Raw genomic sequence first — 15182 nt, 5'->3', positions numbered from 1 at the left:
TGCAGTGTACAGGTAAGTAATACTTCACTGATACACGTTTGAGATAACTTTTACATAAGTAACCCTTTCAGAATTTGCTTTTTGTGCTTATCTAGGTATCCTGCACCCCTGGGTGTTTGCAAAATTCTCATTCAGTATTTTGCCACAAGATCAGGTGATGCTTGTCTGCTTGATGCAATTTCAATTGCGTACAGTCTTGATAACACTTTGAAGAAGTATTGCAAAGCTGTTTTTTTTGTTGGCTTACTTTCTTAACATCAGCTCAGCTCTAACCAAGCTAGTGCCAACATGGGCTTGTATTATCTGTGCAGACTCTCCATCTGGACATGTGATTTCATTCTTCTCGCATAGTGCTTTCTGCATTGTCTTCTTGTGTGCAGTTTGTTATATTGATGATATTTCTACCATTCTATTAAAACAAATGTGCTGAATTTGTCTACAGATAGTGCCTGATACTTATTTGAATTTATGTTTCATGTAGATTTACTAGAAGAACTTGGCGTTGGAGATGCTGATGATATTGAAGGTAACACACTTACCAATTTTTTAAATGAGGTGTGAAATACTGATTTTCATTTAACATACAGCTGGATGTATATTACCACAGGCTTCATTCATTGAAGTAGAAACAGTTAAAATCATTATTTTCCTGTAGTCTTAATAGGGACACCTACTTTGACATTATCATTTGGCATGCCTCCCCTACCCACAGTCCCCCACTCCCTACTGGAAACTTCAGATCAAGTTTGCTTCCTTTCCAGTCAGCAGCTCAGTCTATGGCTTTGCTCTACAGTATATCCCTTGTGTATTTTTGGTTGTTTTTTTCCTGCCTCTACCCTTTGGAGAATAACCAGATTTGTGTTAGCTGATAGATTTATAGGTGTTAAGTATTTAAAGTTTTTGTTGTGTGTGCGTTTGTATGTGTGGTGGGCTTTTCCTGCCTTAGAGAATTTCTGATTACCTTGTTGTCTCTTTCCTTATTAGTGTAGGGTAGTTTTTTTGCTGTCTGTTAGTGTGGTGTAACTTACTTATATTTTTTCCCTTAATTATGGATAAAGGTTTTAAGAAATGTGTTGCTTGTGGGCACAAGCTCCCTTCACAGGATTCACAAGACAGGTGCATGTATTGCTTGGGGGATGCTACTTTGATTCCTCCTGTTCTATTTTTGAGGGCTTCTGGTCCAGGGCCATCAATAAGAAGAGGGTGAAGCTGGTTTTGAAATGTCTCCTCCCTGCTGGCCGTTCTTCTTTGGCACCAAAGGATGTTCCCGACAAGAGCCACAGTACTCCTCTCAAGGACTCCAAGGCATTGAGAGGGACTGTAAGAAGTCCTCCTCTATCCCCATGCCTGGGCCATCTTCTGACTTGCTGGACCCAAAGGCCCCAAGACCTTCAGGTCCCCCAGTGGCCTCAGCACCTGCTTCAACTCTTGACTCTGAGCCGATCACCTTTGATGCCAACCTGGAGTAAGACTCAGTCTCTGGCTGTACGTGTACCAAGTCTGGTTTTGGTAAAAGAGGCTCCATCAGGTTTGAAGCTTCTGTCCACTGGAGATGTCACCATAGTCTTGTCTTCCCCACCCTGGGTCCAAGTCTCAGCAGCTGTAATCTGACTGTTAGGTCCGTTGCCATTCAAATGAACCTCCAAGCCTCCAGTGGCTTCATCTGCTTAGTCATTGAGGTCGGTGGGTAGTATGTAAGCTTTAGATATGGAGTAACTGATGAGGTTCTTCATGCAGGCTCAGATGCAGTTTGGTCTTATTTCATTGAGTCTTGGATCCCTCCCTGGTACCTCTGCTCCGTAACCCTGGATGTTAAGTTGTCTATCTCGCCTTCATTCTTGCTGGATGGGTTCGGAGCCGACCTCGGCTCCGACTCGGCCACTCTAAAAGCTCGAGAGTTGGTTCCACCGGCTCGAGGCTCCCCTTATATCCCACAATGCTAGGCGAGAGTTACCTCAGATCTCGTTTGCCGCTACAGCGATCGAGGTGTTGCTTTTCTACCGGTTCTTGGTAAGTGACTTTCTTGTAAAGTTAGTGTATTAAAACCCCTTTAATTTTAATATTTATACTTATTTCCCTTAGTTTAGAGGAATTCTTATCCCCTTTCTTAAAAATTCCTGTTTTTTCCCCACAAGAACTTTAAGTTCTTCCCTGGGCCTACAGGCCTTTTTCTTTCCCTAGTGGAGTGTGTGTGTGTTACTTTTTTCTTAAATTTAAAACCTAGCTAGTTGTTTTATTTTAAGTTAAACTAGACAGGGTGTAATCAGTGTGTTTGTGACTGTGTGTGTGATTACACCTTTGAGATGTCTAAAGAAGCAAAGGTCTCCGGATTCAAGAAGTGTGATGCGTGCTGTCAGAAAATGTCTCTGACAGACGCTCACACTTCTTGTGTCTACTGTCTGGGACCTTTGCACCTGCAGGACTCCTGTGCTGTTTGCCATGGCTTCAGCCCCAGGGTCCTGCAGGAAAGAAAAAATAAGTTAATTTTAAGAGGCTTACTCAAGCCAGAGGATTCCCTTACTGTGTCTTCAGGAAGCCCTCCAAGGCATCTAGGTCTTTGGCTCCGACAACTGAGCCGAGACCTAAGGCTTCTAAACCTCTGCCTACATCGGCTCCGGCTGGAGCCGATGAGTCTCAGTCCACAGTTTCTGTGGTTCCCTCGGCTCGGCTGGAGCCGAGGTATTAAATTCCGTGTCGGCTCCGACCAGACCTTCGGAGCCGACAACTAGGAAGAGGTCCAGGTCACCATCCCTTGGCTCCGTTCATTCGGCTCCAGGATCTCCCCTGCTGTCTGAGCGGCGCCAAAGATCTCACTCCTCTAGGTCGCCGAGGCTGTCGGATCATGACCTTCAGAGGGTAGTGAGTCGACTTCTTAAGTCCGAGGCACTGGCCCAGATGCTTCAGAGCCCGACTCATCAGTCGATGCCTGCCCCTGTCCATCAATATATTCCTCCTTCGACTCTCTTGAGCTCGGGCGGGTCGTGTCGGAACCGAGACTGTGATAGCGTCGGAGCCGATACAATTGTCTTCGGCTCCGTGCCGTCTCCGATTTCTTCCTTGGAAGAATCTCGGCGCTGGACTTCCCTCGTCGGCTCCGAGGGGTGAGTGGCATCGGACCCTTGTCCGACCCGCTCTTCCTCTCGGAGCTTGGCGCTGGTGAGTTCGGCTCCGACATCGGCCTCGGAGCCATCACTGTCGGTGCCGAGGGGGTTCTCAGCTTCTCGGGCGGGGACCTCTGGCTTTGCCTGACAGGGGTGCTTTCGAGGTCATGCGGAGTGTGTTAGAGCCTGGCTCTACCCACAGTCGGCGCCGTCCGCCCCTCCCTCACGGTGCCTCAGGTCAAGTCGACTCACTCCCTCATCCCGGACCGCAGAGAGCCAGCTCCTCAGGAACCCCTGTGGGGATCTCATCCTCTTCCGAGGCCTCTCCTGACTTGGCAGAAGAGCCCCCTCGGAAGAGGAAGTGTAAGAAGAAACACATTGATTCACCTGAATCAATCACATCTGATACAGATTTAGATGATTCCGAGGGTTCCCCCCGTTCCCCTTCTGAAGATGTCTCTTTTGCAGACATTCTAGAGATCCTGAAGCAGAGGGGAAATTGGCCAGCCCTTAACCCTTCGGAGGATGAATCTGTATATCTTGAGGCGTTTGGCTCTCGCCCTTCCACCTCCTGGGTGTCCCCCCCCTTTGACCCCCTCATGCAGGTGGTTGCTAAAAAGGCATGGACGGCTCCTGATTCAGTGGACCCCACTCCCAGGAGACCCTCCAAATTCATAACGGCACCAGCAGACAAGCAGTTCTTAACAAAAGGAGTTTCTGTGGATGCTATGGTGGTAGCTGCTGCCACTAAGAAGGAACTAGCTGATCCTTCAGTACCTGTCCATCCACCTAATAAGGAATCTAGGTCCATGGACAGGTGCGGAAGCGGATGTTTTGTCAGCGACTTTTACTATCGTTAAGCTGAACTACCTGTGCCATTTCACTCGTCTTCAAAGGGACTTGATTAAAGAAGCGAGTGACATGTTGAAGGATCCTACAGCTGCGGGGTTTCAAGATAAAATGAACACTCAGCTGGCTACCCTTAACTCCATAGCCAACTCCTCCATGCCTCCTTTCTTATGCGGCTGATGGAGCGAGTAGGTCCGCAGGGACAGGTGTGGCCTTACGTAGGCATGCCTGGATGCGGCTATGCAATTTTGCGGATCCCTTCAAGACGTCTTTCACTAACTCCCCGTTTGATGGATCATCTCTCTTTGGTCCTCAAGTGAAAGAAACCTTGACTAGGTGCGAGACTGATGGCAAGACTCTTTTTGCCGTCGGAGTCCGTTTTTCTACTCCTTCTAGGCCTTACCCCAAAGGCCAGAAAAGTGGGAAAATGTGGTTCCGTAAACAAAATCAAGGGTCTTCGCCTGACGCACAAAGTCGTTACCCTGCCAGAGGCAGAGGCGGGAATAACAATGGTAGACGTCGCCCTCGAGGCAGGGAGGCTCCGCAGAACCAGGGCAATCGAGAAGCCTTCTCTGATAAGCCCTTTCAGCATCCCTGAGGTGTTGCCCGGCTGCCCACCTTCGGAGGCAGTCGGGAAGGTTGTCACTGTACCCAAAAGCCTGGCTATCCCTGACTCAAGACAAATGGGTACAGTCCGTCATTTCCGAAGGCTATTCTATCCCCTTTCTTCGCTTTCCGAAACAATCAAAAAAATCCCTTCCAGATGTTCCACCCGCACAAAGGGATCTAGCGGTTTTGGAAATTTCAAAACTGCTTGCAAAAGAGCAATTCAGCCAGTTCCAGCAGACCAGCAAGGATCCGGAATCTACTCAAGGTTCTTTTTAGTTCCAAAGAAAACAGGGGACTGGAGACCAATTTTGGATCTCAGTATCTTGAACAGATCAGTCAAGAAAACAAGATTTCGGATGGTCACGCTGCAGTCCATCCTTCCCCTATTGGGAAAAGGAAACTGGATGTGCTCTATAGACCTTCAGGATGCGTACTATCACATAAAATGAACAGGCGCTCCAGAAGATTCCTCCGCTTCAGGCTGGGAACCAGTCATTTTCAATTCAGGGCCCTGCCCTTTGGTCTCACCACTGCCCCCCGGGTGTTTACCAAATGCATGGCAGTGGTAGCTTCTCACCTGAGACGACAAGGATTCCAGGTGTTTCCATATTTGGACGACTGGCTCCTCACAGCTCCCACTAAGCATCTCCTTCTGATGGCCAGGGATTACACTTTTCGCATTTGTCAAAAGTTAGGCATTTCAATAAATTGCGAAAAGTCTGTTTTGTCGCCTTGTCGTACTATTACCTACATAGGCGCAAACCTAGACACAGTAGACATGTCTGCGAGGTTAACAGATCAGAGAATAACAGACATACACAGACTGGTCTCACTCCTTTTCAACAACAACAGAATCAAAGCCAGGTTAGTTCTGAAAGTGTTGGGAATTATGGCGGCTGCCATACCTCTGCTTCCATTAGCCAGATTCCACATGCGAATCCTTCAATGGATGCTCTTTACACAATGGTCATACCAGCAACTTCCAATGTCCCACACCATTATGATTACATGGCGTGCAGAAATCATCTCATGTGGTGGATGTCTTCCCCTCAGCTCTGGTTGGGAAGACCCTTTGTTCCTCCCCCTCCGGTTGCTACTCTGACAACGGACGCCTCCCTGATCGGGTGGGGGGGGCATTATCAGGGCAGGACGGTCCAGGGCACATGGCAACCAGCCGAATGCCACTTGCACATAAATGTTCTGGAGATGAGAGCAGTGCTTTTAGCGTTGCAAGCCCTTCAAGACTCTCTCCCCTTGGGAGCGATTGCAATCCAGACAGACAATATGTCTGTAGTGTGGTACATCAACAAACAAGGCGGAACCAGGTCCTACCCCCTGTGTCGAGAAGCACTCAGATTGTGGCAATGGGTGATTTCTTCTCAGCGTTTTCTGATACCAACGCACATCCCCGGGAAGTCCAATCAAATAGCGGACAAATTGAGCAGAGCTATCCTCATGCCTCACGAGTGGTCTCTGAAAGACTCTGTTGTGAGAGAGATTTTTCTCAAGTGGGGTCAGCCTTGCTGCGATCTTTTGCTACTCCCCAAAACAGCAAGTGCAGACATTATTTCACCCTATTCCCTTTACCAGGCCAACCCAGCAGAGACGCTCTAGTCCAAGTTTGGCCCGGGGACTTCTGTATGCATTTCCTCCCTTCCCACTAATCTCTCAAGTGATACAGAAAGCTATCGCTCAGAAGGCCTCGTTGATCCTCATTGCTCCTTACTGGCCTCGACAGGTGTGGTTCCCCTTTCTACATCAATTTCTACTGGAGCGACCTTGGCATCTGGACCTAGCTCCAGACCTTTTGATCCATCAATCGGGTCAGTTACATCGCTCCCTCCCTCTCTGAACCTCACTGCTTGGTTCCTCCAGTTCCAACCTTAGCCAGGCTTCCTCAATTATCTCACTCTGTTCGAGATATTTTGATAGCTTCCCATAAATCTTCCACTAGGAAGATTTACTTGAGTAAGTGGAAACGTTTCACATTTTGGGCTCAAGGAAGGGACATAGATCCTTTCACTGCTTCCATCCAAATAGTCCTTGATTTTCTAGCTGAACTCTTCCATGCAGGTTCATCTCCTTCTACTCTTAAAGTTCAATTGGCAGCTATTTCTAACTTTCATGTGGGTATTTCTGAGTCTGCCTTAATGTCCCACAAGCTTTGCAAAGCCTTTTTGAAAGGAGTTTTTCTTCTCAGACCTCCTATAAGAAATCCTCCTTCTCCTTGGGACCTAAATTTAGTTCTTACTTCTTTGATTCTTCCCCCTTTCGAACCTGCAGCCTCCTGTTCTTTAAAATTGCTATCATGGAAGACTCTCTTTCTGGTAGCTATTACTTCAGCTAGAAGAGTTTCAGAACTTCATGCACTCAGCTGTCGACCTCCTTATCTATTGTTCCATAAGGACAGGGTATCTTTACGAACCAACCCGTCCTTTTTGCCTAAGGTAGTCTTGACGTCTAACCTAAATCAAAGCATTGACCTCCCTGTCTTTTTTCCAGAATATTCCAATAGGGCTGAACAAAAATTACACTGGCTAGATGTTCATCGTCAGTTGAGGTACTATTTGGATAGAACAAAACAATTCAGAAAATCTGATCAACTGTTTGTCTCCTATGCAGAAGGCAGAAAGGGACTTTCAGTTTCAAAGGTATCATTATCTAGATGGCTTACATCTCTGATTACCCTTGTTTATGAGATTAGACACCAAAAGCTGCCTAATAAACCTAAGGCCCATTCTACAAGAGCTTTGGCTACTTCCTTAGCCTTCCAAGACAGACTGCCTATTGACACCATTTGTGCAGCAGCTACTTGGGCTACTCCTCACACTTTCATTTCTCATTATAAGTTGGATTTAGCTTCTAGGCATAGAGCTAACTTTGGTTCCACTGTTCTCAGGAGTCTGTTCCGTTAGGCCACCGGGACAAGGTGCTAGGGACGCGGTCCCATCCAGCAAGAATGAAGGCGAGATAGACAACTTAACATATAGAAGTTATGTTCTTACCATAACGTTCCATGTTAGTTGTCTTCTTCGCCTTCTTCTTCGTCCACCCTCCTTCCCCTGGCCTGGACAGACCTAGAGGAGTTGTGATTGTGACCTCTCTTTCTACCACCTCTTTCTTAGACATATGCTGCTTGCATATCTCCTGAATCAGGATGTAGGTCACCCTTCTTTCTCCCTGTTGTTAGAGGTGGACTCTGTTTAGAGTTATTCTGTAACTATTATAAGCTGGGGTTAGCTTACAAACGAGATCTGAGGTAACTCTCGCCTAGCATTGTGGGATATAAGGGGAGCCTCGAGCCGGTGGAACCAACTCTCGAGCTTTTAGAGTGGCAGTCGGGCCGAGGTCGGCTCCGAACCCATCCAGCAAGAAGAAGGCGAGAAGAAGACAACTAACATGGAACGTTATGGTAAGAACATAACTTCTATTTTCCTGTCTTTGGGCCTTTGGATCCAAGGTCCTCAGTCCCAGCTGTGTTTCCACCTTCAAGGTCAGATCCAACAGCTTGGCCATGTTCAGCTTCAACTCCCACCTTGGTCTGTTAGACTGTGGCTATACATCTAAGCCAAGTGAACCTCAAGAGCCTTTGTATCAAGGCTGGTGTTTCTGGGTTGGGTTTAATGATCCATGATTAAGTTTCATCCATCCTGCTCAGGGTGTCGACCCTCAACAGCTCTGCTCTAGTCTTGATGTCGGATTGGAATGTAGCTCCCCCAGGTTAAAGTAAGTCTCTGGTCTGTTCGAATCCTGGGACTTTTGGCTCTGGGAAATCAGCTTCTGCCTCCATCTTCGATGTCGTGGAGAGGATGTTCTCCACTAAGGAGATGGGTTGGTCTTCTTTAGCTGGTGTTCCCTCCCCCTTTTCATCTGTCCCTGTGACCAGCTATCAGCCTGCACTTGGACAGCCCATGCTAGTTAGCCTTCAGTCTGTTCCTCTTGCCGGAGTCCCTCCCTCTTTCTCCCATCTTCTGGATTCTCCAGAGTGAGAGATCTCAGGCAAGAGGCATAGGAAGAGGAAGCATCTGGACTCCAAAGAGGAGTCCCTCACTGAGGATACTGACCTCAAGGAAGGAGAGGAGTTCCGTAAGTCACTGCATGATGACACCTTCTTTGGTGATCTTTTAGAGTTTCTTTGCCAGCACAGGGGCTGGACCACTGAAGTCCCTTCACCAGAGGAGTTAGTAGTTTTGGAGGCTTTTGGCATGGGCCTCTCCACGCCCTTTGTGGTTCCCCCCAAGATGCACTCATAGATCTAGTGACTCTGAGGGAGTAGAAGGAAACTGACACATTAAAGCCCATTCCTAAGAAGCCTGACAAAATTCTTGCTCTACCCAAAGATCAGCCACACTGAAGAAAGGCCCGGATATGGATGTGATCATGGTGTTAGCTGCCACAAAGAAGGAGATCTCTGAGGAGAGTTCCTCAGTCTGTCCCCAAATAGAGAGTCTCAGGCATGGACCAGCTAGGAAGCACTCTTTTGCCTCAGCAACATTTGGTTTAAGGGCACTTAACTACCTTTCCCACATGACAAGGCTTCATCTTGATCTTGTGGCCGAAGTACCTAGGAATATTAGGATATAGCAGTCTCTGGAGGTTCAGAAGTCACTGGAGACTCAGTTATCTACTCTTCAGTCAATTACTAACATTTCCATGAGGCTTATTTTAAACACAGACGATGGAGCATCTTGAGCAGCTGGCATCTGCATTGCCATGTAATGCCACACTTGGATGCAGGTGTGCAATTTTGTGGACTGCTTCAAGGCATCTTGTGTTAATGCCCCTTTTGATGGCTGTTACTTGTTTGGGTCCAAGATTAAAGACACACTTACTAGAAATGAGCAAGATGGGAAGATGCTGTCTGCTGTAAGGTATTTTGCTACCCGTCAGCAAACAATCGCAGCAGCCTTCCCAGACGCTTCTTCTGAATGTTCCACCCAGGGTGGGGGGGGGAACTGTTATAGGTGCCCCCTGGGGGGTAGGGGGATGCTCCTCAAAATCAAGGCTTTCATGGAGCTTTCTCCTGCGGGCTCTTTCAGTAATCCTGAAGGGTTGCCTAACTGTCTTGTACTGGAGGTAGTCTTGGGTCGCTTTGCTCTTCACCCAGAAGCTTGGCAGACCATCACCACAGATGCATGGGCATTAAGAGGCATATTCAGAGACTATACCATTCCCTTTTTAGAAATTCCAAGTTCTAGTCACAGACATCTCCCAGACATTCCAACCTGTCAGTGACAACAGGCAATAGTAGACTGAGAAGTCCAAGAGGTCTCACCACACCAGTGAGGGTCCGGGGTCTACCCAGGGTTATTTTTGCTGCCAAAAAGAACAAGGACATCAGGCCTATTTTGGATTTTAGCAAATTGAATCCCGTCATGAAACAGACCAAATTCCAAATGGTCACTGCGCAGTCCATTCTACCTCTGAGGAAGGATGATTGGATGTATTAGATAGACCTCAAGGACGCTTACCATCATATCGAGATATAGAGACTTGCTAGGAGGTTTTAGCGCTTCCTGTTGGGAGCCGATCATTATCATTTCAGAGCCTTGACAGTTTGTCTCACCATTGCCCCTGGTGTTTACCAAGTGTATGATAGTGGTGGCAGCTTTGCTGCAGGGATTTCAGGTCTTTCCTTACCTGGTTGAGAGGTTTCTCACTGCCGCCTTGAGAGCTTCTCTAGCCACAACCTGGGAAACCTTACTGCAGTTGTGAAACCACTGGGGGATAACTGTCATTTATCAAAAGTCAAGTCTTTGACCTGTCCAGACATTAGAGTTCATAGGATGCCAGTTGGATACTATCTTCCAAAATGCCAAGCTCCAATCATCAGTCTTGATTCTAGGTAATACATGTGCTTACCCTTGCAAAACCTCCAGCTCATGTGGTTTTGAAACTCTTAGAATACATGGCAGCCTCCACAGGGTTTGTTCTCTTAGTGAGGTTTCACATGAGGACTTTGCAGTGGACTGTCGCCATGCAGTGGTCCTATTTGACTCATCCAATAAACTTTCCCTTCAGACTGACAAACGTGTGTCACAATCGGATTTGGTGGTGGTTACAGTCACCCTTATTGACCAATGGGAGGCCATTTGTTCTTCCCCACCCTTCAGCCACAGTCATCATAGATGTCTCCCTTCTTGGGTGGGGGCGCATTTTGAAGGTAGGATGGTTCAAGATTCCTGGTCTTCTGTGGTGACCAGTGTTCACCTCAGTGTCCTGGAAATGACGGCTGTCCTCCTTGCATTGCTGACTTTTCAGGATGTTCTCCCTAGTGGTGTGATTTTGATCCAAACAGACAATAAGTCAGTTGTCTGGTATCTGTACAAATGGGGGGGGGGGTCAAATTCTTATCCTCTTTGCCAAGAGGCCATGAGGGTTTGGCAGTGCATGATCTTATCTCAACAGTTTCTGATTGCAATGTACATCATGGGGAGGTCCAACATTCTGGCCCATGGTTTGAGCAGGGATATTCTTCCTTACGAGTGGTCTCTGAATCAGACTTACATCTCAGATTTTTCACCACAGGGGCACTCCGTCTTGTGACATTTTTGCTTCTCCCTCCAGCACCAAATGCAATGGCTAGTATCCCTTGGTCCCTCCTCAGGGGCAATCACCCAGAGATGCTCTTCTGTATGCTTGGCCCTGTGTCTCCTGTATGCTTATCCTGTGGTTCCCCTGATAATCAAGTTTCATAGGTTCATAGGTTCATACTAGGCTATCTGCCCGAGGGCATTTACAAGCCTAGCCCATAGTTTTGTGGCTTACGCCACCCCTTTAGTATGGGGAACTATACCCATTATTTTGCTGTGCCTCTGTCGAGCAGTGACACTGAGGTAATCCCTGGGGTATATCTGCGATCTCCCATCCATTGGTCAAGATTTCTCTTGAACAAGGCCAGCGAGGTGCTCTGCCTCACATATACCGGGATTTTATTCCACAGCATAGGGAGTCTTTGGGTGATGAATCTATCCCTCCAGCACGTCCTATTAATAGCCGTGTCGAGGTTTCTTCAGAAGGCAGCTCATTGCAGAGCGACAGTGATCCTCATAGTTCCTTTCTGGCCTCATCAGATATGGTTCCCTTTTCTTTAGCCTCTTCTGAGATACCCTACTTGGGTTCTCGATCCCACTCCAAATTCCATTTCTCATCCAGCGGGTCTGGATCCCCCAAACCTGCAGTTTCTCAAGTTTAACTGCATGGTGTCTCCAGGTCCCTTGATGACCAGGAATCCCAAGCTATCAGATAGTGTTGTGCATATTTTGTCCTTGTTATAAAAACTGTCTACCAGGAAAGTGTACTCAACTAAATGGAAGCAATGCGGTATGGACAGACTCTCATGGATCTTTTTTCTTCTCCCTTAGAGTCATTTATAGATTTTGTCACCAAGTTTAATTCAGGCTCTGTTTTTTCTACGATTAAGGTACAAGTGTCAGCCATATCAGATTTTCATGTCTACAGGGATAACATTCCCTTGGCTGCTCTGAAAATTTCCAATTCACATTTCTTTTGAGGCCCTCCATTTGGGATCCTGCCCCTCCTTGTGATTTGCTTTTCATCTTGCAAGTCCTTGCAGGTCCACATTTTGAACATGCTGCTACATTAGACCTTATTTCCCTGCATTATTTATTGATGTTTTGCTATCCTTTCCAAACAATGTATTTCAGTAGAATGTTATTTACGAACTTCATAGATAACAACAGCAGTTCCATTTACCAGGTTATAAATGAGTTATATTCAGCAGTGGATATCCTCTGTATGGAGCCAGCATCAAGGAACTTTATCATATCTGATTCACATCCATTCTGTGGCCAAGAATGGTGCAAGCCAAGTAAAGAATTCCAAGATGAATGCACATTGATCAACAGCTTTATTACTGCTCTCCCTGTATGAAATCTGCATTTGTTGGGGGGTGGGAGACTAAATCAATCCAGCTGGAGAAAATTCAATTATGGCCTTGTAATTACATTTCCTGGTTGCTAGCAATGAAAAATATAGAGAAAGTAACAGAAACTCAACTAGAAAATAAGAGACAACCTTAGTGGGGACGAATATTGCAATTGTTCAACATATGTATGTGTGTTTATATATATATATATATATATATATATATATATATATCTATATATATATATCTATATATGGTTCTACTTTACATGGTCGACATTTCATAAAGTTGGAAACCATATGGCCAAGAACATATGATCGACTTTCGAAATGTCGACCGTGTAAATAAAAAAAAAAAAAAAAAAAACCACAACAATCACTTACCTTCACATTGCTAACAGGGAGGCTCAGCCCCTCCCTTCCCAGAACTTAAATATACCAACTCAGAGATCGCACTACAGTGCAGAAGATGGAAATCTTTCCATTCCACAGTGTACGGGTTCGAAAGTCGGCTATATGGTCTTTGTCTTTATGAAATGTTGACCATGTGAAGGGGGCCCATATATATATATATATATATATATATATATATATATATATATGCAGTGGTGGTGCTGCGGTAGCGTTGTCACCTCACAGTGAGACGTTGTCCTGTTCATTTCTCAGCAAAAGCGTCTTCTGTGTGGAGACATGCGTGAATGGGCGTACCTTCGTTGAAGGTTGTGCGTCAGGGCTGGCAACTCAGTACATAAAAATCTACTGCCAATCATTAGCAGACCGGAGTTCTGCTGTGGCGACCCCTAACCGGGAAAAGCCGAAAGATACAACAACATACGGGTCTAGGAATATTCACTGAAAGCACATTTCACTGAAATACATTTGACTGTGTACAATTCACTGAAAGCTCAATATATAGTAAGGGGGGTGTGGGGGTCACCGCCCCCCACCTATTTTAAATATTTTGAACTATATACATGGATACTTGAAATTCATGGTCTAAAATATCTAAATCTGCACTGACTCCTGCTCCTGCACCAAAATATGTTGCATCTCCCATGGTGCCAACCGTTATTGAAGCTACCAAAACTCCTACAGTGCCAGCCATTTCATCAGTACCGATGACCCTCTCAGCACCAACAATAGTCTCCAAGTTTTTCGGTAACATCCTCCCCTCTAAAGCAAATTACTGGTCAACAGACCATGGTGCCGAAGGTCAAGGGTGTCCCCATCTATATACCCCTTCTTGGGTCAACAGTTATGTCCTTCTCTTGGAACCCAGTACTTCGACGTTTCCAGTGCCAACTACTTCGGTACTAGTGGTGGATCTCACCTTAGTTCCTGAACAGACTCTGTGATCTGCTAATCCATTGGAGCCACCCCACCCACGGGACCATGATTTGGCTGCAGGCTCTGGGATCCCTCGATCGGCTCTGATTTTCTCCACAGCGCTGTGTACAGTTCCTGGTCCCCTGGCAGTTACAGTTCCTCTCGCTACTCCTACTCTGGGAGGGGACTCGTTCGAACGGGGTGTGACCCTGGTTCTGAGGTCGTCTTTCTCTGTTCCAGGCTCCCATCCCTCTTCTGGCGGGCATGCCTTCCAGATTATGGAGAGAGCCCTAGCCTCAACAGGCTCACAGCTGACACCATCCCCGTCGGAGTGTCACATTTATTTATCCTCTGGCTCACAGCTGTCACACTCTGCTACCTCGGGGCTGCGGGCACAAGAGCAGCAAGATACCCTATTGCAGGGTCCCTCTCCTTTCAGAGTCCTCCTCAGAATTTTCCCCCTGAGGCGCCACCCCATAAGAGATCATGCAAGAGGAAGCACCTGGATTCTCCAGAAGAATCAGTCACTGAGGTTACAGATTTCGATGAAGGGAAGGGGTCCCCTCGGTCACCCCCTGAAGATGTCTCCTTTTCAGACATCCTGGAAATTCTTAAACACGGGTGATTGGAAGTCCACAAACCCATCCTCCGAGGAATCTGTATTCTTGCAGGCTTTTCGTACCTGGCCTTCTACTTCTTGGGTGACCCTGCCTGCCGATGAACTGGTCAAACTCATTGTGCAGCATGTGTGGAAGGCTCCTGATACATTAGAGCCAATTTCCCAGAGATGAGACAAAATTCTTTAAGCAGCTGAGGATCAGCCCCACTAGTTGAAAGGTCTAGCAGTATATGCTATGGTGGTGACGGCGGCCACAAAAAAGGAACTCACCGAGGAGTCCAGCTGTCCATCCTTCAAACCGGGAGTCCCAGGCAATGGACAGATTTGGGAAGCGGGCCTTTGCTTTATCGACCTTTGCCAATGGTCCTTAAACTTTTTGGCACACTTTACCCAACTCCAAAGGGATCTCATAACTGAGCTTTCAGAGACCTCAGCAGGAGCAGTGTCTGACGAGGTCTGAGACAAGGCTGCCTCCCAGCTTGCCACCCTTGAGTCGATCTCTAACTCATCCATCTGACTTATTGCGCATACAGCTGAAGGGATGTCCAGGGCAGTGGGTACAGGCTTTGCCATTAGGCACCATGCCTGGATGTGCTTCTGTGACTTTGCGGACCCTTTCAAGTCTTCCTTTGTCAATGCTCCCATTGATGCTACTTCCTTATTTGGCCCAAAAGTTAGAGACACATTAGCCAGGTGTGAGAAGGATGGAAAGACCCTTTCTGCTGTGGGCATGCATTTTTCCACCCCTCACTGACCTTACTCCAGGAATTAGAGGAGTGGGAAGATGTGGT

The 15182-nt window shown here is 46.9% G+C and overlaps 1 protein-coding gene across 7 annotated transcripts in view; it reads left to right on the top strand.

Moving 5' to 3' along the window:
• LOC122815888 (ankyrin repeat domain-containing protein 26-like) overlaps positions 1-15182 on the top strand; it is a 2190206-nt gene that overhangs the window by 627896 nt on the left and 1547128 nt on the right. For all 7 annotated transcript variants that reach the window (XM_044088730.1, XM_044088728.1, XM_044088731.1 and 4 more), the window contains one exon: positions 482-526. In XM_044088730.1, coding sequence (XP_043944665.1) covers positions 482-526 — 45 coding nt within the window. The remainder of the gene's footprint in view (positions 1-481; positions 527-15182) is intronic.

The sequence above is a fragment of the Protopterus annectens genome, chromosome 11.part0 (assembly GCF_019279795.1).
Source record: "Protopterus annectens isolate FY-2018-M chromosome 11.part0, PAN1.0, whole genome shotgun sequence".
Lineage (NCBI taxonomy): Eukaryota > Metazoa > Chordata > Ceratodontiformes > Protopteridae > Protopterus > Protopterus annectens.
The sequence above is the reverse complement of the archived record's forward strand: the minus strand, read 5'-3'. Positions and strand labels throughout refer to the sequence as shown.